The following is a 25,073-nucleotide window of genomic DNA, read 5'->3' on the forward strand; positions in this document are numbered from 1 at the left end:
TTGGGACCATCAGTACGTAGATGTCAGAATTTCAATATAGTGGATTGGTGAATTCCTACAAGCAACTGATATCACAGCAGCTTAACTGACTGAAATTTATATAAAAAAAAATTATCCTGTATCGGATCTCCTACAGAAATGTAGGTTACGGTTTCAGCTTCACTCGTTTAACAGAACAATGGTGAAACATAAAAGCTAAAATTTTGTTGGAACTCAGTTATATATATATAGATATATATAACTAAAAATCAATAATAGGGTTATGTAGTTCATTAACTTTGATCAAATCACACAGAAAATATTTAACTGCTGTAGATCACAACAGATCTATGCTATTTGGTGTCAGATCCAACTCTTAGATCACTTGACTAGATAACAGTGGATCCTTATTAGTTCATAATTAATGCATCATTTTTAATTCATATTTTTATGAAACTTTACTAATGTCCTAATCAAATAATTGTTGCAGAGCTTACATGTGAAAAGTAAAAAAAGGTGAAAGCTGGAAAAATAAACAATTTTGTTAAAGGTTTACTTCACTTTTTTCCTGCAATATATATATTGTATATACACATACAAACACATTTATGTCTTAAGGTAAACATATACAGTGTGACAATATTGCTTGCAAAATGGACCTAGTTGCATTGCAACGGAATGAACTCATCATGGTATATTAAATAGAATCATTTAAACAACAAAGATTCCCCAAAATGAATGAAAACAAAGAGGTACATTCAGAGAATAAAATTAAACTGCGATGGCATATCTGCCACGTCCTCAGGATTATTATCTTTCTCTGTACTGAAAACTCCTGTAAACAAAAATTACAAATAAAACAAAAACGTCATGGAATTTTACAAGTGAAGACAGGGAGGAATGGCCCAAATATTGTACACCCATACAGCAATCCCACAATACAATAAGTGCAGAAGGAGCAAGAGTGTGTACCCTTTGGAATGATTCATGACGTCTAGTCAACTGTACGGTTGGTAATAACCAAAAAATATTATCAGCGCTAGTGGTGATACATACAACATGAGTTTTTGGTTAATTTTGTTGTTATTTGGCTGGGATTGGTCATTCATTTAGTGGCTTAGTGAGGTTACGCAACTTTAATTCCATGTATTTTTGGAGATACAGTAAGACAGATTTGAGTAAATATGTCTGAACCCAGGTATAATTGTATTTTGTCTCCTCTATAAGGATTAAAGTGTGATGTGGGTGAATATAGACTATTTATCCCCAGCACAATCTAATCAACTTGAATTTTTACAATTAAGGTTGGAGGAAAACCATCAAGATTTTGATCATCTTCAAACATTTCTGTCTTTTCTATATAACCTGTTCAATATACGTTGAAAGAAATCGAAGTAAAAAGGTTATGCAAATTATATATAACAATGATTACATAGGGATTCATTCGTTTAAAAGTCACCTTTTTCATTGTAAACTTTGAAAACTGGGAACATTCTAAATGCAAGAGAGTAAAATTGGGGCACATTTATGAAAACTGGTGCAAACAAAGTAATGCAAAAGAGGTTGCTGTAACACAGAGCAACCGGGCTCACTTAGCCAATGAAAGCAAACATCGGATTTAGTTGCCATGGGTTACAGAATCTTATGTGCACCGTTACCAGTGCTCATAAATGCCCTGTCAGTAGAAATTCATATCGTAAGACCGGCTACGGTGATGTGACCTAGATCAGCATACCTTCTACGAAAGTCAATATTTCCTTTGAATCTACAGAAAAACATAGTAATAACTGGATAATTACCAAACTTGGCAAAAATAAACATATCAATATAATACATATAAATAAAAACACTGCTGATATACAGTATACCAAGAAGAAAAAGGTTACTTTTCCCAGTTTGCGGACATTTCCAGCATGCGATTTCAAAGAACTTTACCACTTTTTCATCTTCCCAGGGTTCGCATTTTAGAAGGTTTTCAGAATATGTTGACCAAATCAGTGAAAGTAGTGTCATACAAATGAAATGGCTTAGAATGTTTCCAGAAAGTGGCTGATGTATCCCATCTTTGTGACAGGGAGGCACTGTAAGGGAGGCTTGGCGACTCTTCAGAATAAAAAACAATGTCTTATTCCCAAGACAATAGACAATGATATTCTGACAAAACAGTACATCAGACAGTGGAGTCTGCAAGTTGAAGCCACTGTTAGGATAAAATAGCAGGAGACCATCGTACAACAGTTAGGTTATCAGCACTTGCAGAACGTCTCTTGGCCATTTTTCGGAAGTCCTTGTACTTATCCTCACACAAGCGGCAAATAGCCTAAATAAAATAGAAAAAAAAAATCTATAATACTTTTCTCCCCAAATTACCCTATCTCTATCTCAAATATACTGCGGGAGTAATGCGGTGTGAGAACGGCAAACATGCCGGCCGAACTCGTACGTTGATTTTAAAGGAGCATTCATTTAAAACGCAAAACCATCCTAAAGAAAAAAAAAATTATTCAAATCCAGAAAAGATTTGTGATAAAGAAAAGTGAAAAGGCAAAACCATGACTTGTATGTGAATGCCCTTTGAAAGAGACATCACAGTTTGGACAGTATCCCACCGCATGACATCCCACCCATGAATTTAAATAAACATCAATGAAGGCTAATCAATAGCGGGCGCTATTTTTGAAAGGGGAAATAGCGGCCACCGCCTATTCAATGCTGCCGTTTCTGACAGCATTGAAGGCGGATCTCGACGAAACAGATCCGACTCTCAAACCAGTTGGGTCTGTTTTGTCAGAAGCGGCTGTGGATCGTCGAATTCACGCCACTCGACAGGTGGAATATTGAATTCAGCCGGTCGAGAAACTGTCGAGCCGGGCAAAAATGGGCCAGTATTCCGACTTCCGAATTTAAGATCGAATACCCCATGTCTGATGTGTTACCTCAATTGTTATTTATATTTATTCTCCATCAGTTCAAACATTAGTTTTGCATTAAAGTAAAAAGATTCTAGCATATGAAACTGATGCCAGGCTAACTCCAGACTTCATTATAAAGAAATATCAGACCTATTGTTTTCTCTGCTTTAATGAGAAGAATTACATGAAAAATATTTTGTATTGTATAGGCAAAATTCCAATTTCTGGATTGAAAAAAACAACAAAAAAACCCAGAAACAAAATAATTAAAATTACCTCAAGTTTACACGCACGATCCCGACTGAGGGGTTCCAGTGGAAAGCTAAGATTGTTGTTTTCTGCTAGCGATCTCAGGTCAAAGTAATACTTGGCATAAACACTGGATGGTACATTAATATTGAATTGCAGCAATTCCAGGAACTGCCTCTCCAGTTCATTCCTACAAATAATAATGATAATAATAATAATTAAAGTAAAGGGGCATACACACGTAGAGATCTGTGCTAAGCTATTTTGCTAAGCAATTTTGCTGGTGTCAAGATCTCCCATGCAGAGCACATACACACACAGAGATTTGTGCTAAACAATTTTGCTAAGCAATTTTTCTTAAGCAAAAAAAGGCCGGGTAGTTGTTCAGAATGAGAGATTGCGATCAGTATCTCTCATTCTGTACACACAGAGAGATTTGCAGTAATTTGCTAAGCAATCTAACTAGATTGGGACTGCATGCACTGACTTAGTTAGCAAGAGATATTTAATCTCTCGGAGCATACACACGGAGAGATCTGTGCTTACTTTCTAAGCAATCTAGTTAGATTGCTTAGAAAATAGCACAAATTTGCTCGTTGTGTACACCCCTTAAGGGCACACATTTTAAGTTCTTCAACCACACACAGCGATTTATGGAAACAGTTAAGGCCCCCCATACACTAGGGCGATGTACATACAATTTGGACAATTTACATGCAATTTAAGTGTTAAATCGCATGTACAGTGCCCTGACTGCATGTATATGACAAGAGGGGCGATGCAATGCGCGTTCCCGGGCTTTTGTGGGCTGACTTATTGTATGTCTAAAAGTTTAATAGTGTTGCAACAAAGTTCTGGAGGAATCTTATCTGCAGTTTACGCCTTTGCCATCACTTTCTCATTGAAAATAGCTGGACTTAGGGTTTCTAATGCGGTTATTCTTGGTGAATATTGTTATGAAAATCTATACATATTTTTGTTACCAGAAATATATAAACATAGAATGTATTTATTTATTCATTTATTAAGAGTTTCTTATATAGGGCAGAATATTCTGTTGCGCTTTACAAAAGGAGACAGTGATACAACAAACAGGGTATTTACAGACAGTCAAAAGGTAGGAGGGCCCTGCTCGCAAGCTTACAATCTATAGGGAAATAGGCATTGATACATAAGGATAGATACTGTATTCTTTATTGCATCGATTCCACCAGAATGCAATGTTCTGTGACTGGTTCTGAAATTTAATAAGCTTGCCTGAAGAAATGAGTTTTCAGGGAACGCTTGTAGGGTTGGAGACTGGAGGAGAGCTTGGGACGGCATTCCACAGAGTGGGTGCAGCCCAAAGAAAGTCCTGCAGTCGAGAATGGGAGCGAGTAATGAGTGTGGATGAGAGACGCAGATCTTGGGAAGAGCGTAGAGGTTGTGTGAAAAGATATTTTGAGATAAGAGAAGATATGTATGTTGGTGTAGTTTTATTTATGGCTTTGTGTGTAAGTAAAATAATTTTGTATTGAATACGGTAGAATACAGGTAACCAATGAAGTGACTGACAGAGTAGCTTTGCAGACGATGAACGTCTGGCTAGGAAGATTAGCCTTGCAGCTGCATTCATGATGGACTTTAGTGGTGAGAGTCTGTATTGGGAAAGGCCAATAAGGAGACTATTGCAATAATCAATGCGTGAGATGATGAGAGCATGGATTAGAGTTTTTGCAGTGTCTTGTGTAAGGTAAGGGCGAATTTTGAATATGTTTTTTAGGTGCATGTGGCATGATTTTGAGACAGATTGAATGTGGGGTACAAAGGAAAGTTCAGAGTCAAGGATAACACGTAGGCAGCGAGCATGAGAGGTAAGAGTGATTGTCATCTTCTCAACAGCAATAGAGATATCAGGTTGGTAACTACTATTTATTGGCGGAAATATAATTAATTCTGTTTTTGAAATATTAAGTTTAAGGTGGCGAGATGACATCCAGGATGAAACAGCAGAAAGGCATTCAGAGACACGGCTCAATACAGATGGGGACAGGTCCAGGGAGGATAGGTAGAGCAGAGTACCATCCGCATACAGATGATACTGAGAATTTGAAGGCAGATCCACCTGGCCCATCTAGTGTGCCCTAAACACATGTACATGCATACACTTAAGGTACCAATACACAGGTCAGACTTGTCTGAGGCACAAGTTGGACCTGTTTTACCTCGAACTCCCCGGCAACTCCCTGGGAGAGCTCCTTCCGACTTGGCATTTGATGTGCCATTTTTTACATGCAATAAATCACATGCAATTTATGTTTTCAGGAAATAAGACGCAGTACATCACAGCATCCGAGATGTGGCGCTGATAGGCCGATTCCGATTTATCTTATGTGCTGCATATAAGATCTCCAGGATCTGATCCAATGTTGAACACCTCTGATTTGGTACGATTTCACCAGATATATCGGCTCGATCGTTGGAAATGGGTGAAATCGGCCCAAATTTACCAGTGTATGGGCACCTTTACACTGTAGGGTTAATTTTTATCTAGAGTGAATTAACCTACCAGTATTATTTTGGATTGTGGAGGAAACCAGAGTACACGAAGGAAACACACGCAAGCATGGGGAGAATATACAAACTCCAAATGTCCATGGTGAAAATAGTACCCATGACCTCAGTGCTGTGAGGCAATAATGCTATTGCTCCATTTGTACTGCATAAATGACTCCATTCATACAGCCAGATGTAATTAATTTTTTTCTGCGCAGTCCATATAATTTATTTCCCACACTAGATCACAAATGGCACATATTAATACAACAATTGCCTCTCCACTCATGTAATACAACAATTTCCTCTCCACTTATGTACAGGGGGGTGGATTCAATACTGATTCCAATGGTGGGTGGATGTGAGCATGCAGCCCACTTGTGTAAACTCCTTAGCAAGTATCACACTCGCTGAGGCGTTCGCACGGATACGGGAGGGAGGAAGGCGTACACGCGTACACGGGGCATACAAGGGGAACACCCAGCATTTTATGGGTGTCCCTATAAAAAAGCTGAGCCTTCCCCTGAGAGCGGGGGTGGGCCGATGGTTGTCAGGGATAGGCGGCTGACATCGCATGATGGACACACCGTATAATAATAATAATGATGAGGAGGATAATAATACATCCTATTTCCCCTATAACACATGATATAGCTGGTGAGATCAGATAAATGGCTGCAGTGAGCTTACTGTATGGCATGGTGGAGCCGGGAGCTAGAACATGCTGGCTATGGAACACTGCCACCCAGTGACTATACCTCTACCTAGCAATAACTGTAATACAACCTCTCCCCTGACATGGGGTATATGTGGCAGTGGCACATGTTTACTGTAACAAGACAAGCTAAATAAATATAGTTCTACAGAAACTAATGTGCTATAGCCTCAAGAAGAACTATCAAGAAAGAAGAAAAACAGAGATATTTAGGAGACTTAAATATTTGGTCAAGCCATATAAAGTCTACCAATACCCCATATTAGGTCAGAAATAAAATAATCAAAAGTGATGGAACTAGTTCAACTTTATTCGGCTAATTTAGGATCTGATTCAGACTTGCTTGTTAAGCAGAGTATATTTACATGTAGATGGCAGAAGGCACTAACATGCAAGCGGGTGTGTACACTTACACCATCAAATGTCTTCCCCAGCCTTCGCTCGGAAAAGTCTATACTTACTTTCAGATGCCCGCTACACGCTGAATTGGGGGCGCTGATGTCATGTTACGTCAGCTGCCCACCGCGAGGATGCATGGGCAGGCCTACCGTTTTTGTGGGCACACCCATAAAACGCTGGATAGTCACCTGCTTTTAACCCTTGCCACCCACAGTTGAGCGAATGCCATAGCTAATGTGAAACTCGCCAAAGGAATTTACTGCCGGGGTTTGCACATGTACATATTCGCGCATGCGTACCCCCACAACATCGGCTGGGGAAGCAAAGTCGGACCTGAGTGATCATCTGGAGTTTAAAGATCTATCTTGGTTTGGGTTTAAAGACCTGGGGTATGGGTCATAGGGTCAACAAGAGGAAAGTCGACATGCGTTCAGTCGACATGGGGTTAGGTCGACAGGGTCATTAGTATGGGGAAGGTCGACAGCAAAAAGGTTGACATGGGGTTTTTAACTTTTTTAATCCGAATGTCGACACAGTTGACATGGACACTAAAAAAGTGTACCGCTGCGCTCGCTATGCTTGGCACACTTTTATTCTCCCACCACACCCTAGTGGATGGTAGGGCATGAAAACCCCCATGTCGACTTTCTGACGGAGAACCTTCCCCATATCGAAATAATGCATGTGTCGACCTAATGACGCTGTCGACCTAAAACCATGTCGACCTTCATGCATTTGGACCTTCAGTGGTCGACCCAAGGCATGTCAACCCTCCTCTTGTCGACCTAGTGACCGTACACCAGACCTGGAGTGGCAAAAAAGACACGAGTCATATTGTAGGGTGCAGAAGAAATGAACTCACATGTCCTCAACGGTGATATCTTTCAGGATTTGGCAATAGTCCACATTCCACACAGCCTGGTCATCCCAAACCTTAGAGGCGAGAAGTATCGCTCCCAGTACAATCCTTTTCCAGTTTGCTGGACAAATATCTATTTCCGCATATGTTAACAGTCTTTCAAGATACACCTGTAAATAAAGAGGTGAACAAATAAAAAGACAGTAAGGTTAATCTGCTCACAACAAAGCAGAAGAAAATGTAAGTGGCTACCACAATATATACATTACATTGTAGATATCAATTATATATGGAATTATGTATCCGTGGTAGGCTTACCATACTACATACAGTATCCCCTTAAACCGGTACAAATCAGGAATTACACAGGTTCTATGACTGATTAAACCAGGTAAATGACAGACTTGAATTAAGCTGTAAGGACTGAGGGATGGATGTGGGATAGTGCTGCTGCTGCCTGCTAGTGTCACAACCACCCAGCCTAACACCAAGTTTGAGACAGTGCCTGGGCTCTGCCAAAGGCTAGCAAGCAAGCCCTTAGCCAGCCAAGTTGCCAGACCAGTGCCAACTTGCTGAACCTGAAGTGTACTCTAGTCTGTGTCAGTGTGTTCAGTAACGCTGCTATCTATAGGATCAATGTTCATTCAATTCGACAGTCAGAATTCAATGTCCCAATAGTCAGAAACGTTTTGTCCAAAACAGTCACAGATTTGACAATCCAGCGGCCGTTCGACAATGCAGATTTGTCTTTTTAATAAGCTGAATCTGCATTCCTTCAATGCAGTCAAAAACGGCCGCATAGATGTTTGCCGATATTTCCGACTGTTGGAAAAATTGTCACACTCTGAATATCCCCATAAGCCTGCACTGAATACCCACATATGCCTGCACTGAATACCCCCATATGCCTGCACTGAATACCCCCATATGCCTGCACTGAATACCCCCATATGCCTGCACTGAATACCCCCATATGCCTGCACTGCATATCCTTGAAGCAAAGCTGATCACCCAGGACTAGAGATGGCAGGAGGAAGGTGAGTCAGTTAAACATTTATTTCATAGTCTGGGGGCATATTTTCATTGGACAACTCACTCCTGGGAATCTCCTGGGAATCTTGTGACTAAAGGTGGCCATACATCAGAAAGATATTGCACCCAATCATACAATCTCAATGGATTGTAAAATGGATTGTATGTAGATTGTGTGCAAATCGTGTGTACACAATCATACAATCACGCAATAGCCTGGCCCAGGAGATTGGAGGTTTGGTCCTCTGATCTGATGTGCTGCACGTAAAAATCAGTTGGGATTGGGAGCAGATTACATGTGCTTTTTAGCACATGCAATCTGCCTTTAGATGGCTCATACAACCAGAGTCATGTGACACTCCCTCCCTGACTAGCAGAGAAGAGAGGTGCAGCTTCCGGGTGGCCCATGGCAGTTAAGATGCTGGGAGCCACAGAAGTTTCCAGTGGCAGATGGGCGGGTGGCTGAAGAGAGTGGCTGACGTTCTATTGCTCAATTCTGTTACTTCTCTGAAAACTATTTTCAGAGGATTGATGCGATAGGACTATTTAATAATGGCATAACACAGCAGATGTGAGTAGATTGGTAGTTGTGGCAACCTGTAAATTAAAAAATAAAATAAAAAACAGGATTTTTGGTACTCCTATCCTTTTGATCCTAGTAGGCCAGACCCATATTTAAATGAAGCTTCAATCATACAATCATGCAGCAGCTGGATTGTATGACAGAATGTGTGTCCAAAAACCACCAAGGACTGCCGGGGAGTTGAAGGGAAATTGGACACAATCATGATTGTATTAGTCCGGTCTTTCTGATGTATGGCCACCTTAAAGGTTTTTCAATCCCGAATCCAGGTATAGAACGACCACGATTGGCATTTCCAGCTGAGACTAACCATGAGGCAAATGTAACTGCTACTGGACTGTCATCTTATTAGTGACAGCAGTGCAGCCCTTTACATGTACTTGGCAAAAATAGGGGGTGCAGCAGTCCCCCTTGATATTTCCTTTGTATCCAATATATGTTTTAGTTTAGAACTATACACACGTTGCTAGTGGAGTACAAAATGCCTTAAATGTACATTTGAATCCATTTTACATTTAGAAAATGTAGCTGAGTGTTTGGAGAATGTGAGTAACATCAGTGGCTCCTCTTATCTCTGCTGGGCCATAATGTGTCAGACTTAATATATGAATCTGGATTCCATTCTCCACAAGTTCAAATAACAAATCAGATATCAGACTCATGAGATGCAATATTACAGGGAGATAAAAAGGCATTGCAACGTTTAATTTCCTGTCCATTTCAGATTCATCTGAGATAGCATAAAAGACATTTCACATTCAGGTGTCTCCGAGTCATGAGTAACTGTTCAATATAACCAAGGCCTTGCAGCAGGAGTATTTCACAGAGAATATAGAATGGTACACGTGAAGGGGGGCATCGGTTTGAGAGAAGACATGTGGAAGATGTCCACTCGAAGAAGGTACATTCACTATAACCTGTAATCATTACTAAGGGGGACATTTACTAAGATGGGAGTTCTAGTTCACATGGGATGTTTTTTATGGGCAACCAATCAGAATCTAATTCTTATGTATTTAGCACCTTCTAGAAGTACATGGCCTATACAATATAGGATAGGCAGGAAAGAACTCTTCCGCCTAACTGCTCTTGTATTGGCCATCCCTCCCTGTTTCACAGATAAGCAATCCTCACCTTATTATTTGGAAGTTACTGTTTGTACCAGGGGCTGATGGGGTAGAACATTCATGCGATCAACCCCTACTAATCATGCCCCTGTATACACACAGGACTTAGAGGTGTGCTACATGCACTGCTATACAATGGGCAGGGATGATGGACAGGTAAGTAGTATTAATGGTAGGAAATGACACCGATTACACCGCCCATTCCCCAAATCTGCCCCTGGTATGTATAACTTGTGTATGCATGTACTGTATGTACAACACGTATATGCCAAAATGTCATTTTAAGAATGTCATCATCCAACTAATTGTCCCATCCACCCTCTAAAAGAAGACGTCCTCTTACCAGGGTCACTATGGCACATTCCGCTGTCAGCTGGGCTGCACTGAAGAGCGTCCGGACGAAACGATAGATGTGTTTCTGCTCAGGATCGTGCTTCTCGTAATCAGTCGGCACTTCAGATTTCTGCAATTACAAGTTATGTTCTTATACTGTAGATGTCAGGCTTTATATGGACCCCGACGTCACGGGTGTAGGGCACAATGGCAGTAATCAATGTCTGGGATATGTACAAGCGACAGTGCCACACGGATATGGAAAGGTTTCCTCTATGCTGTATGTAATGGTGCGATCACACTGAGGCTCTGCATTTATCGAATAAATGAATACATTCCTTCTCCGGCCATAGCTTGTGAATATGCCCCAAGTAGATTATGATCATGAAAGTGGGTCACACTCCAGCCCTCTAGCATGTCACAGTGGGATATGGTCGCTAGGTCGATACTATAAAGGTCGACGTACATAAGTTCGACCGCTAAAGGTCGACACATAAAATAGGTTGACAGGGCTAAGGTTGACAGTCGGAAAGTCAACACAAGCATTAGGTCGACAATGGTAAGGTTGACATGAACTTTTCATGTTTTTTCTTGCGCCGACTTGTACCAACATGCGGTATTTCATACCCTACCTGTGCCCAAAGTGAGGTGACGTGGTACACTGATACGGTGTCCATGTCGACTTACGTCAAAATTTGGGACAAGATAAAAAGTGAAAAAGTCATGTCGACGTCTTGACAGTCAACCTTCTCATTGTCAACATAATGCTTGTGTCGACCCTACCCATGTTGTCCAATTTCATGTGTCGGCCTTTAATGGTCGACCTAATGTATGTCAACCTATGATCCATATCTGCACTCTGGACCAGTAAAGCGGAAAATGCGGCCATTTTCGCTGCTTTTTGAGACATTTTTCACCACCCAAAAAAGTGAAAAGGCACTGGTGAAAAGCGACCGCAAGTAAATAGTCGGGCATCTAATTTGATCCCCCCCATCCTGCACATCTTCCACTGAACAGGCAAGGTCTGCCCTGGTTTAAATCTTTAGCAGAGTCTTCCTGACTTAACACTCCAGAAGCACTAGATCCCCTTAACAACATCCTTCACTGGCAAGTGCTACACACATAAACCACAAAGAAGTACGACCAGGGCAGCCGAGAGGAATGCCGGGCCCCGGTAAAAATGTTGGGGCGTGGCCTAAGTGTGGGAGGTGTGGCCACCTCCTGTGCTTAGGCCACGCCCCCAAAATGTTAAGATGGGGTGAAAGAAAACTCTAAACTCCACAGCAGCAGCACACACCTACAGCAAATACTGTGCAGACAGCAGGCTCAGCATGAGTTCTCACGCTGTCAGTGAGACACACATGCTGAGCCTGCTGTCAGCACAGCACATGCTGTATGTGTGCTGCTGCTGATGCTGGGAAGGACGGAGGGGGAAGAGGGGGGGGGGGGGGTTGGACCAGGGCCCCTGCCGGGCCCCTCCAGCAAGCCCGGGCCTGGGTAATTAGTACCTGCTCCCCCTCCCTCTCGGCTCCCCTGAGTACGACTACTGTAACTATGTCTCTCAGGCTGCCTATCTATCTAAGCTTGCTTAATCATGTGACCATTCACGAGTTCTATTATAAAAAAAAAAAATCGCCATGGCCCCAGGGAATTACAGACTTGGCTGGAATCAATGAGATGTGTCATACAGAATCACAAGGTAACCTTTTTTTTTTTGTCTTAATAAGACTTATGCAGCTACTCTGCTGCTCCAGCCACTGGTCCACTATTCTTAATTTATCTAAAAGGCTGAAGAAAAAAAATCCAATTCACAGCCTGATTTGAAATATTTCTAGCTATGATTATAAACTATAAAGTGTACAAACCAATTTGTGAGTGTCATCAGCTCTGTCATATAAAGGAACATGCATGAGCTCATTGACCTTCCAATAGAGACATTGCAACTGCGGTCTCATAACCCACCTTCACTAGACCCATTCCCCAACCTATAGTCACCCATTACACCCTATACACTTATGCGATTTAGGGCAATTTCACCAGATTCCGACAGGTCAGGCTTGACATCATATCCGATGCGCAGCCCTTGCTTGCACGTCCGACCTCCGACTCGGAACCCCTCCCGGCGGCAGGGAACGGGAACGCATGCAATATATCACATGCGATCCTGCTGCCCAGGACCTTCTCAAGTGGGATCGGATGGTGTAGTGTGGTTCAGTAGTGTATGGCTACCACTGTTCTCTAAAAAGCCTGTCTTAAGGTACTCACACATGGTACACTTAGTGTATGCGTTATGGACTAGATCGCATCACATGCGATTTGTATGCAATGTGATCTAGTTCAAAAAGTATGTGCAGCACATGCTTTTTGAGCTGTGTGATGGGATGTGAGCGGGAGCGTGCATCTCATTGCACACGGTAATTGTACCGTGTATGGGCACCTTGACCCGACCCTAAGGCTCCACATGTTCTATAGTTGTGCCACCTTCCACATAGATCATGGTGGATAAGTGGAGGAATATTAAAAAGGTTATTAACATTTTACCATAAATTTGTAAAAAAGTATTTCTTTAGAATGTGCAGTTTCCTATTTGGTATTCCTTAGTAAGAACAGAAAGAATACTAAAGGAAATAAATGTTTTATAGTCATTCTCTACAGGCAGTATCACGGCAGGGAGGCTCGCACTGACAGAGACCGGCACGCAGGCTCCCACTGACAGAGACCGGCACGCAGGCTCCCACTGACAGAGACCGGCACGCAGCCTCCCACTGACAGAGACCGGCACGCAGGCTCACACTGACAGAGACCGGCACGCAGGCTCACACTGACAGAGACCGGCACGCAGGCTCACACTGACAGAGACCGGCACGCAGGCTCGCACTGACAGAAACCGGCACGCAGGCTCGCACTGACAGAGACCGGCACGCAGGCACACACTGACAGAGACCAGCACCCAGGCTCACACTGACAGAGACCGGCACGCAGGCTCACACTGACAGAGACCGGCACGCAGGCTCACACTGACAGGGACCGGCATGCACTGACAGAAACCGGCACGCAGGCTCGCACTGACAAGGACCGGCACGCAGGCTCACACTGACAGAGACCAGCACCCAGGCTCGCACTGACAGAGACCGGCACGCAGGCTCACACTGACAGGGACCGGCACGCAGGCTCACACTGACAGGGACCGGCACGCAGGCTCACACTGACAGGGACCGGCACGCAGGCTCACACTGACAGGGACCGGCACGCAGGCTCACACTGACAGGGACCGGCACGCAGGCTCACACTGACAGGGACCGGCACGCAGGCTCACACTGACAGGGACCGGCACGCAGGCTCACACTGACAGGGACCGGCACGCAGGCTCACACTGACAGGGACCGGCACGCAGGCTCACACTGACAGGGACCGGCACGCAGGCTCACACTGACAGAGACCTGCACGCAGGCTCACACTGACAGAGACCGGCACGCAGGCTCGCACTGACAGAAACCGTCACGCAGGCTCGCACTGACAGAGACCGGCACGCAGGCTCGCACTGACAGGGACCGGCACGCAGGCTCGCACTGACAGGGACCGGCACGCAGGCTCCCACTGACAGAGACCGGCACGCAGGCTCCCACTGACAGAGACCGGCACGCAGGCTCCCACTGACAGAGACCGGCACGCAGGCTCCCACTGACAGAGACCGGCACGCAGGCTCGCACTGACAGAGACCGGCACGCAGGCTCGCACTGACAGAGACCGGCACGCAGGCTCGCACTGACAGAGACCGGCACGCAGGCTCGCACTGACAGAGACCGGCACGCAGGCTCCCACTGACAGAGACCGGCACGCAGGCTCCCACTGACAGAGACCGGCACGCAGGCTCCCACTGACAGAGACCGACACGCAGGCTCCCACTGACAGAGACCGGCACGCAGGCTCCCACTGACAGAGACCGGCACGTAGGCTCCCACTGACAGAGACCGGCACGCAGGCTCCCACTGACAGAGACCGGCACGCAGGCTCGCACTGACAGAAACCGGCACGCAGGCTCGCACTGACAGAAACCGGCACGCAGGCTCGCACTGACAGAGACCGGCACGCAGGCTCGCACTGACAGAGACCGGCACGCAGGCTCGCACTGACAGAGACCGGCACGCAGGCTCGCACGGACAGAGACCGGCACGCAGGCTCACACTGACAGAGACCAGCACGCAGGCTCACACTGACAGGGACCAGCACGCAGGCTCACACTGACAGAGACCAGCACACAGGCTAACACTGACAGGGACCAGCACGCAGGCTCGCACTGACAGAGACCGGCACGCAGGCTCGCACTGACAGAGACCGGCACGCAGGCTCGCACTGACAGAGACCGGCACGCAGGCTCGCACTGACAGAGACCGGCACGCAGGCTCGCACTGACAGAGACCGGCACGCAGGCTCGCACTGACAGAGACCGGCACGCAGGCTCGCACTGACAGAGACCGGCACGCAGGCTCGCACTGACAGAGACCGGCACGCAGGCTCGCACTGACAGAGACCGGCACACAGGCTCGCACTGACAGAGACCGGCACGCAGGCTCGCACTGACAGAGACCGGCACGCAGGCTCCCACTGACAGAGACCGGCACGCAGGCTCACACTGACAGAGACCGGCACGCAGGCTCACACTGACAGAGACCGGCACGCAGGCTCACACTGACAGAGACCGGCACGCAGGCTCACACTGACAGGGACCGGCACGCAGGCTCGCACTGACAGAGACAGGCTCGCAGCAGATTAAAGGTAGGTCTTCATGATACCAGTTGAGGCCTCTCCTATGTGCTCCCATAACAGAAGCCTGAAAGCTAGAATCCCAGGTTGCCTGCTACACAAATTCATTAGACCCATAAAATCTTGCAGATAAATATTGGTTCCATAACTAGTCCATATACAATTACAATAAAAAGTATCAACACAGTACTTACAGATAGAGGATGAAGCCTTTCATCAAATATATCTAACAGCAATCTGCCATCTCCATCTCCATCTCTTGAGGAACAAAATAAAATAAGACAAAATTTACAAATGTTAAAAGTTAAATACAGATTCATACACGGTCGGGGACATAAAAAGCACATTATAATATCAGTGACAATTGTTGGTATTTTTTGGGCTGTACAGAATTATAGAATTTTTTGCACAAAACTATGATATCAGAATTTAGCAGGAACAATATGCTTATCCTGTAAGATAGAAGCAAAAATGTATGCCTTGCAGCTGCCTCCCAGATATAGTACCATCAAAAGAAATAAAAAAGTACATTTTCAAATCACAAAACAACAAAACAGCCTGATCTATTACAGCAGTGACCAGCAGATGGCGCAATGAGAACATAGTCTGACATCTCACATATAAAATCCAGGGCAGCTGCCTTTTTTTTGTGTGGCTAGAATCTCCCATGGAACTCTGCTGGAAAGATTTTCTGGAAATAAACTCAAAAAAAAAAATCTGTTTTACTTTCCAAGATTTCAGCCACGTAGCCAAGACTGCAGTTGTCAGACCAGATTTCCAGTCAGATTAAAAATATAACATGGTCGAACCATCAAATTATGCAGAGATGTTCAAATGAAAATGCTGAATGACAGCCCATCTGAATAATTTGACATTCAGAAAATGTAAATGTATTCAGCTTGCATTTATTAAAATGCATTATGAACTGAAACCTCTCTTTTGTATTTCTTTTGGTGGACAGGTCTATCAAGAGCGGTGATTTCTTGGTTTAAAATCTGAATTGTCACTTTATAAGAATCTCCCCACCCCATGTGCCTATGACTGATGTGCTTCATCATGAATCCCTAAGCCAGGGGGTAGCCAAAGTGTCGAATGTGATCCGCAGGCTAATCGTGGACATTTGGCCGGTCAATCACAGTGGGCTTCCAGCAGAAGCCAATATTAATCTGGCTATTTTTTATTGGCTGGCTGCACTGAACTGAAGCCACGGCTAGCTGAAGATGTCACTGTGACAGCAATAGCCAATAGGATTTAGGCTGATTCTGATTAACTGAGGATGAGAATGGAGGCTATTAACATGTCCATTCTGTCAATGCTATAGAACCGGTGCTTGAAGGTGCCATGCCCATAGGGGGCACAGTGTGGAGCACTGGACCAATTAGTCAACTGGCACGCATGGTGGGAACCACAAGCACCTGCCCACCCAGGGCTTATGAGCCTGAACGGGGTCTGTTGCTGGAATGCCAGAGCCAAGGAAGGGGGGGGGGGGATGTGCAGAAATGTGCCTACTTTTAGACCACAAAAGCTGTTCAGTTTTTACAGTAGAACGCCAAGTCTAAAAGTCTGGTTGCCAATGCCCTAAGCAGATGACATTTGCCAACCGCAGTCCAACTAACATTGACATTGGAAAAGGATCCTCCACACCGAGGCTCGTTTTAGTTAAGATGTCCTATGAGATTGGCAATAATTACTATAAGGTTTGTGATGTGTGGGCTACAGGACCCCAGAAATACCAGGGTCACATCTACATGCAGTTATCTTCCACTATCTCTTTGCAGAATACAAGCTAGTTTTTTTGGTTCCATCCTCCTCAGCTGCAGGAAATACTGATTATATTCACACCTTTAATGCAAACTGAACCTCTAATATAAAAACTGTACAAGTATTTACACAATTCTGCTGAAGCCTATTGTGTGCAGCTGAAAGCCAGAGCCCTGGGGAACTTCTGCCATATCTTTAGAGTCCCACCAGAACAGTCATTTTCATTTACTCTCCTTAACTCTGCATGATATTAAATAGCTATGTGCTATGTCTACATTACAGTATCAAACAGCATCAGACAGTAGTCGCTATATATTAAATTCAAAGAGATAAGCGTTCTAGAATTCTACAGTGCAAACGTCTGACTGATTGCTGGTTTGGCCAAGATCTATTACTAATCATTCTCCGAATGTGTACAATTAATGTCAATATTGTGACATCAATTACCACATGTGTCATCAAAGCCTGATTTAAAGAAAGAATTTACCCTACTTTTGTTACTTTTAAGTACTGTTGTTACAGGCAATTTAAAAAAATTGCAGAATTGTACTATACTGCATTCCTTCTCTGCCGCCATACCGGATGTAATAATGTTAGCAGTAGTTGCCTTGCAATATGATTTAAACACTGGCTGCACCCTTTTTAACATGAATCAAAATTGGACTGATTCCTACCATTCACCTAATGAAATCTGAATCCTGACATACTATTAAGCGTCCTGCTTTGCCGGAGGGGGCCGGGGAAACTCGGTCAACGCCAGCAGTGCGGTACGTAGTGCATAGGCTACATGTAAATGCTGTGGTAGGGGCGAGACAGAGAGAGCACGAGAGAGAGCGAGCACGAGAGAGAGAGCGAGCACGAGAGAGAGAGCGAGCACGAGAGAGAGAGCGAGCACGAGAGAGAGAGCGAGCACGAGAGAGAGAGCGAGCACGAGAGAGAGAGCGAGCACGAGAGAGAGAGCGAGCACGAGAGAGAGAGCGAGCACGAGAGAGAGAGAGCGAGCACGAGAGAGAGAGAGCGAGCACGAGAGAGAGAGAGCGAGCACGAGAGAGAGAGCGAGCACGAGAGAGAGCGAGCACGAGAGAGAGAGCGAGCACGAGAGAGAGAGCAAGCACGAGAGAGCAAGCAAGCACGAGAGAGCAAGCAAGCACTAGAGAGCAAGCACGAGAGAGAGAGCAAGCACGAGAGAGAGAGAGCATGAGAGAGAGAGAGAGAACGAGAGAGAGAGAGCACTAGGGCAGGCATTCCCAACCACGGTCCTCAAGGCACACCAACAGTGCAGGTTTTGTAGATATCCAGGCTTGAGCACAGGTGACTTAATTAGTATCTGAGTGATTCTGATTAAACCATCTGTGGTAAAGACCTGGATATCACTAAAACCTGCACTGTTGGTGTGCCTTGAGGGCCGTGGTTGGGAATGCCTGCCCTAGTCCTAGTTCCGAGCAGAATAATGTAACATATGTATCATGCAAAAGAGGTAATGGGCCCCTGTTCCCCTGTAGTTGTGGATTGATAGATGTACAGTTTCTATATTGACAGTCAGTAGGTCGACAGTAAAAAGGTCAACATGCAATAGGTCGACAGGGTCAAAATGTCGACATTCAAAAATGTCGATATGGTCTAAGGCAGTGGTTCCCAAACTGTGTGCCGTGGCACCCTGGGGTGCCTCAGGACACTTGCAGGGGTGCCTCAGGTTGGTGGTCCAGAAACAATTCAAATTATTTATGCTCAATGTAAGAGACAAAATCAGTGCTGGTGGCTGGCAATTATAAAATATGTGTATAAACAGAAGCAAATTTTGTCCATCACCATATAACTGACCATAAGGATGACATTTAAACACAAGTTACTCAATTTAATATATGTTTCATCCTTTTTCAAAAAGAAATGTTTGACTAGGGGTGCCTTGACAATATTTTGATGCTCTAGGGTGCCGTGATTCAAAAAAGTTTGGGAATCACTGGTCTAAGGTCAACATGAGTTTTTCACATTTTTTTGTGTCAATGTTGACATCTGTCGACATGGACCATCAATTAGTGTAATGCTTACCCTTGCATGGCACCCTTCGGGCACTATTATATTCTCCCTTTATGATGACATGGGTGTTGAGGTATGAATAAGTTCCACATTTTTTTTTAAATGGTGAAAAAAAATCAAGTTGACCTTTTCACCCCGACGACCTTTGACCTTTTGACTGTCTGCTGTCGACTTATTGACTGTCTATCAACTGGATACAACACATACTGTTCAACATTCTAGAAATAAGTGTTCTGCTAGTGTTTATACAGCAATGCAGCATTCAGACACATCCTAAGCCGGGTTGGGATCATTTGGTCTATTGCATTATGGTCGAAAGTCATTAGGTCGAATCCATTAGGTCGACATGCTAAAAGGTCGACATGACTCTAGGTCGACATGGGAAAAGGTCGACATGATTCTAGGTCGAAAGGTCATTAGTTCGACAGGTCATTAGTTCGACAAGGTCATTAGTTCGACATTGTCTATGTCGACATTCACAAGGTCGACATGGGGTTTTTCACTGTTTTTTTACCTGAATGTCAACACAGTCGACATGGACACAGTTTAAAGTGCACAGCATCCCCTCGCATCGCTCGCTATGCGTCGGGCACGTTGCCTCGCTACGCTCGGCACACTATTTTATTCTCCCACCACGCCCTAGTGGATGGTAGGGCATGAAATACCGCCTGTCGGCACATGTTGGCTCAAAAAACAGTGAAAAACTCCATGTCGACCTTGTGAATGTCGACATAGACAATGTCGAACTAATGACCTTGTCGAACTAATGACCTGTCGAACTAATGACCTGTCGAACTAGAATCATGTCGACCTTTTCCCATGTCGACCTAGAGTCATGTCGACCTTTTAGCATGTCGACCTTTTAGCATGTCGACCTAATGGATTCGACCTAATGACTGTCGACCATAATGCAGTAGACCAAATGACCGCATCCCCCTAAGCCCTATGGTGTACTTCTAGTATAGACAGGATTTGGGAATTTTGCTATTGAAATCTGAGCAGTTAATTACGTGTAAGTCACGGCTACCTGAACATCTGGTTCCAAGTCTAGAACCTGCCAGTGCGTGTGGTCACTGTCAGCATTGTGTGGTTCCCCAGACATTTCCCAACCACACAGCAGCTGCTACAGGACCTCCAGTCACATTTTACTCAGATTTAAAAAAAAAATTTTTTTAAGAGAGCAAGATGATCCCTCACCTCAGCACTATTTCACATTGTAGATTGCCAGTGCGGTGTAAAGCAAGAATAAAGTCATAAAAAAAATTCCCATACATTTATTAGGATCTTCTCAAAGAAAAAAATATTTTCAGGAGGTCCCACGGAAAAACACACTTAAAAGCATGGGTCTCTTACTGACCCCATAGAGGTTCTGGGAGTCAGGTTGAGTAACAAGCCAGTTACCAACTCCATGGGTCCCAAACTTGAAAATTACCCTATAGTCTTAGCACACGAGGGCCCGAAAGATTCCCAATGCTTTTCAGTGCGGGACTAGTACTGTATGGGGGGCATGCTGGTTTATCTTTACCATTTTTTTTATGGAGACACAAGTATCCCCATACAAGGGGATGGATTACTTAAGGGGCAACACACTTGTGAGGTATATTCACTAAGGGGGTATTCAATCATGGGCCACGGCTGTCGAGCTGGCCCAACAGCCGTGACCCTGTCCCGTTCTTGGTCTGATGGACCGAGAAAAAGCAGGCAGAATTCAATGTCCCATCTGCATCGGGATGAGAAGGGGGCGTGGCCGTGAGCTGCGGCCGGGAAGAGGCGAGCTGCAGCCGGGAGCTTGTCACTTCCTGCCAGTTCTCGGCAGAACAAGCCCGACTGCTTGTGAAGTCAGGCTCATTCTGCCAAGATACCCTGTGTTCAATGCGGTCAGGGAAGACAGCATTGAATAGGAACCCGCAGCCATCTCCCACGTCAGGAGATGGCTGGGTGCGATTGAATAACCCCCTAAATGTTGATTTTTATCGATTACAACCAATCTTAATAGATGTTGGTCTTCCATGGCTACAACACACTTTTATTAACAGATGCTTGTTTACTTTCATGTTAAAGGTTAGTAAATGTGTGTTCAAGCCCTGGAAGACCAAAATTGATCAAGATTAATTGGAAAAGTTGTGAAATCAATGAAAAATAGACCTTCAATTGTTTTTTTTTAATATATTTAAAAGTTTTCTTAAATCCACATGGGGCTAATCTCATTATTGCTATGAGAGCACAAGAATATATACAGTGGAAAAATTATATTCCTGTGACAGGATATTGCTGGTCAAAGCTGCTAGTATGGGTCTTTACATTCGCCCCACCCAAATTTTTGGTCAAATGCACTAGCTAGGCCCTGTGCAGCAACAAACCACAAGCATCCAGTCTAATCTGCATAAGCTACCTAAAAGCATTCAATATTTTCCATTTTGTGATAAGAAAGCCAACGTACCTGTTTTTTATGTGGTAATATATTGCAAGTGCTACGCTGTAAAACAAAAACATAGGTTTAACTTCCTTACATTTTGCATCATGAACATATTGTACATAGACATTAAATGCATTTGCAAAAAAACACACACATGTACTAGTATTATAAATTATAATTAGTAGCAGCTACAACGACAATTGTTCAACAACATCATTAGCAATGGTTTTTGCAATATGATCTCCAAAAAAAACAAAAAACTTTATAATTGCTATGCGTTGTTTTAAGAGCTGTCTGGGCTGGCCATACAATGCAGCAGACCAGCTGACAGGGTCAGGGGAGGAGCCAACTCCCCGATAGTTGGTGCACTGAGCAACAGTCAGGTAGCTGAGCGACAGTCAGGTGGATTTAACAGGTGTGAAAACCAAATCAAATTACAACTATTTATCAGCCAGTGAACAATCCAGAACCATATACTGAATGATAATTATCATCAATGAACACTAATTATCAGTTAGAGGTCATTCAGTTGGCTGGTGAGCACAATTATTATACAGCATAAAGCCAGCTTTACAGATAGAGTCCAAATAGGATACACATTCATGTCAAAACAAAAAAGGAAGTTGTGGGCAAAACCATGTTGCACTGCACGTGGGGAAGATGTTAATTGTGCAGAGAGAGTTAGATTTGGGTGGGTTATATTTTTCTGTGCAGGTTCAATACAGGCTGCATTTGCATGTAGCCCACCAATGTAAGACAGCTTTATTTTTACACTGCAATTTAGATTTCAGTTTGAACACACTACCCAAATCTAAAAGGTCCCCATACACTAGGATGATATGGTCCCTTTTCACACTATTTCGACCCATCGGGCCAATAAATTGTGAGAAGTGCCATATCGTATGTGACTTACCTCTGATTTATAGCCGTTGCATCAGATCGGATCCGGAAATAGTCATGGCTGCCACAAGAATTTGTTGTATCCTGCAGTAATGACTGGGATTGCACCAGATATATATCGTACGCAAAAGGACTGCATATGACATATCGGTTCCCTGCCGAGATATCGCATTCAAGGTTGCGTGGGATAACTTGGCATTGTGCATGGGGGCCTTAACTCTCCACATGCAACATCTGCCCCACCGGCAGTGCTACATGGTTTTGTCCAGTTGCGTGCTTTTTTGTTTAACACGAATCAGGCCCAAAGTGGCATCAAAATACCTCTTCTCCCAAAATATCATATATGGCTCTATTGGAAGCCTTATTCAGGTGAGTGAAAAGGGGTCATTAACTAAAGATCACTCCTAACTGAGTTTCTGAGAATACCGTTCTAAGCCTTCTAATAGAGTACCTCTTATCTTTAGGTCTATGCCATCGTGTTATGGAGGGTTTTATCTAGGGCTTTACCTGTCTCGGGTCAAAAAAATTTGTTGCCGCCACTGTAAACGGGCATCAGCAAAGCTGGCGGTTTTATTTTGCCCGTCTTTCGATCAACACTGCCAAAATGTAGAGAAAGAAAACCTTGCTAACGACGTGAGATGAATTTTAACAGTCTTGTGCATTAATTGGGCCATGAGCAGCCCACACATTTTAGGAGAAGGAGGACATGTACATACACTTCAAGTGAATATTAAAGCTTATACAGTATATATACACATCATCGCCTGCATTGTGACAGCAGAGCGACACTGTCACAATGCGCTAAACACTAAGCAGCAAGTTAATCAGTAAGTGATGCGATGCAAACAGGCTGCTGGGCATGTTTATTTACTATATAATCATAAACAGGATCACTAAGTGACACATAAGCTGATCTTCTGGTTTCAAAAAAGTTCACAATCTCAAGTATTCTTCCTTCCAGATGTTTCCCGCAGATATGAAAACATAAAATGGAAAGTACATATGGTGAAGTACGTCTGGATAGTTGGAATCAAAAGGGATGGGATACTTTAAAGTTCTTTCTTATGACCCATGTGCAGATGATTTCTTTATGGGGATCACCACGTGTGTAGGCTTCGAATAGTGCTTACAATAAAGCTTACATTAAGGAGTTATTACCCCCACATATAAAGGTTTCTTTATACTGGTAAATGATAGTCAGAAAGTAGCCGGTAAAGGTGAATGATGCTCACTTGTATGCTTACATGTAAAGATGTAGATCCACTCGCATCAAGGTTTCTTTTGTAAAAGAACGGCTTCTCAATCACGTTCAATTAAAATCCAAAAAATATATTTATTAACATTTAATAAGAAAAACACACACCATGGGATAACAGGTGCCAGATGTATCTACAAAAAACCAACCGAGGATAAGATGAAATACCCGGGGAATTTTACCTCAGAAAGGTAGTTGTTTAAGGCTGCCAGTACCTCCAATGGATAGATCAAACAAAAATGGACACCGCACCAACGCGTTTCGACCTTCAAAAGGTCTTTATCAAGGAGACCACCTTGATAAAGACCTTTTGAAGGTCGAAACGCGTTGGTGCGGTGTCCATTTTTGTTTGATCTATCCATTGGAGGTACTGGCAGCCTTAAACAACTACCTTCCTGAGGTAAAATTCCCCGGGTATTTCATCTTATCCTCGGTTGGTTTTTTGTAGATACATCTGGCACCAGTTATCCCATGGTGTGTGTTTTTCTTATTAAATGTTAATAAATATATTTTTTGGATTTTAATTGAACGTTATATTTTCAAGCAAGATAAGTTCTTAAAATGAACAGTTTTTATTAGCTAGAGAAGGTGCATACAACCAACCAACATTCATGGGAATAAAACCTACCAATTCACTGCTAACCCCTGGCATCATTGAGACACCAAGCAATTAAGGGGGTTATTCAGAGCTGGTTGCTTCGGTGCAATTTATCAGTGCCCTGCGATTAGATAGCTGCTGCCCAGTCTGAGTGAAATCCTGCTCCGAAGCCTGTGAATGGCCTGCGAATATATGGCAGGCCTCCAATCAGCTGCAATCCATTTGCAACTCACTCACCGTTGAATGATTTTCCCACTGTGTGTAGCCCAGGACCTACTCATCCAGCGTGATAGAAACATGAGGATCCAGCTGATGTCACAGACCCTCCATGCAAACTCCTGGGCACACCTGTGTTTTTCTGACACTCCCAGAAAACTCCTGAGTGACACCCATAAATGCCGGCTTTCTGTCAATTACCTTGCAAACGGACAGTGATTAGAAGAGTAGCAGGATTTTATTGTAAGAAGGCCTTGCCCATGCACACTATGATCTGTATGCATGCCAATTGGACGGTACCAACATCACCAGGGCCAGTGGAGAGTTTCTAGACCCTAAGGGGTACATTTACTAAGATGGAGGTCTATTGAAGATGGGATGTTGCCCATAGCAACCAATCAGA

At 43.9% G+C, this 25,073-nt stretch overlaps 1 protein-coding gene across 1 annotated transcript; it reads right to left on the bottom strand.

The window, feature by feature from the left end:
- Window positions 1-515: 515 nt before the first annotated feature.
- LOC146055202 (cyclin-Y-like) lies at window positions 516-24,810 on the bottom strand. The gene is made up of 7 exons (XM_083168212.1): window positions 24,692-24,810; window positions 21,726-21,761; window positions 15,682-15,745; window positions 10,734-10,853; window positions 7,652-7,818; window positions 3,168-3,330; window positions 516-2,299 (listed from the first exon to the last, which is right to left on the bottom strand). The coding sequence occupies exons 1-7, from the start codon at window positions 24,751-24,753 to the stop codon at window positions 2,183-2,185; spliced, it is 729 nt and encodes a 242-aa protein (XP_083024338.1). The 5' UTR covers window positions 24,754-24,810; the 3' UTR covers window positions 516-2,182.
- Between the last annotated feature and the right edge of the window lie 263 nt (window positions 24,811-25,073).

Source organism: Crinia signifera, unplaced genomic scaffold, assembly GCF_055691185.1.
Source record: "Crinia signifera unplaced genomic scaffold, ASM5569118v1 HAP2_SCAFFOLD_350, whole genome shotgun sequence".
Classification (NCBI taxonomy): Eukaryota; Metazoa; Chordata; class Amphibia; order Anura; family Myobatrachidae; genus Crinia; species Crinia signifera.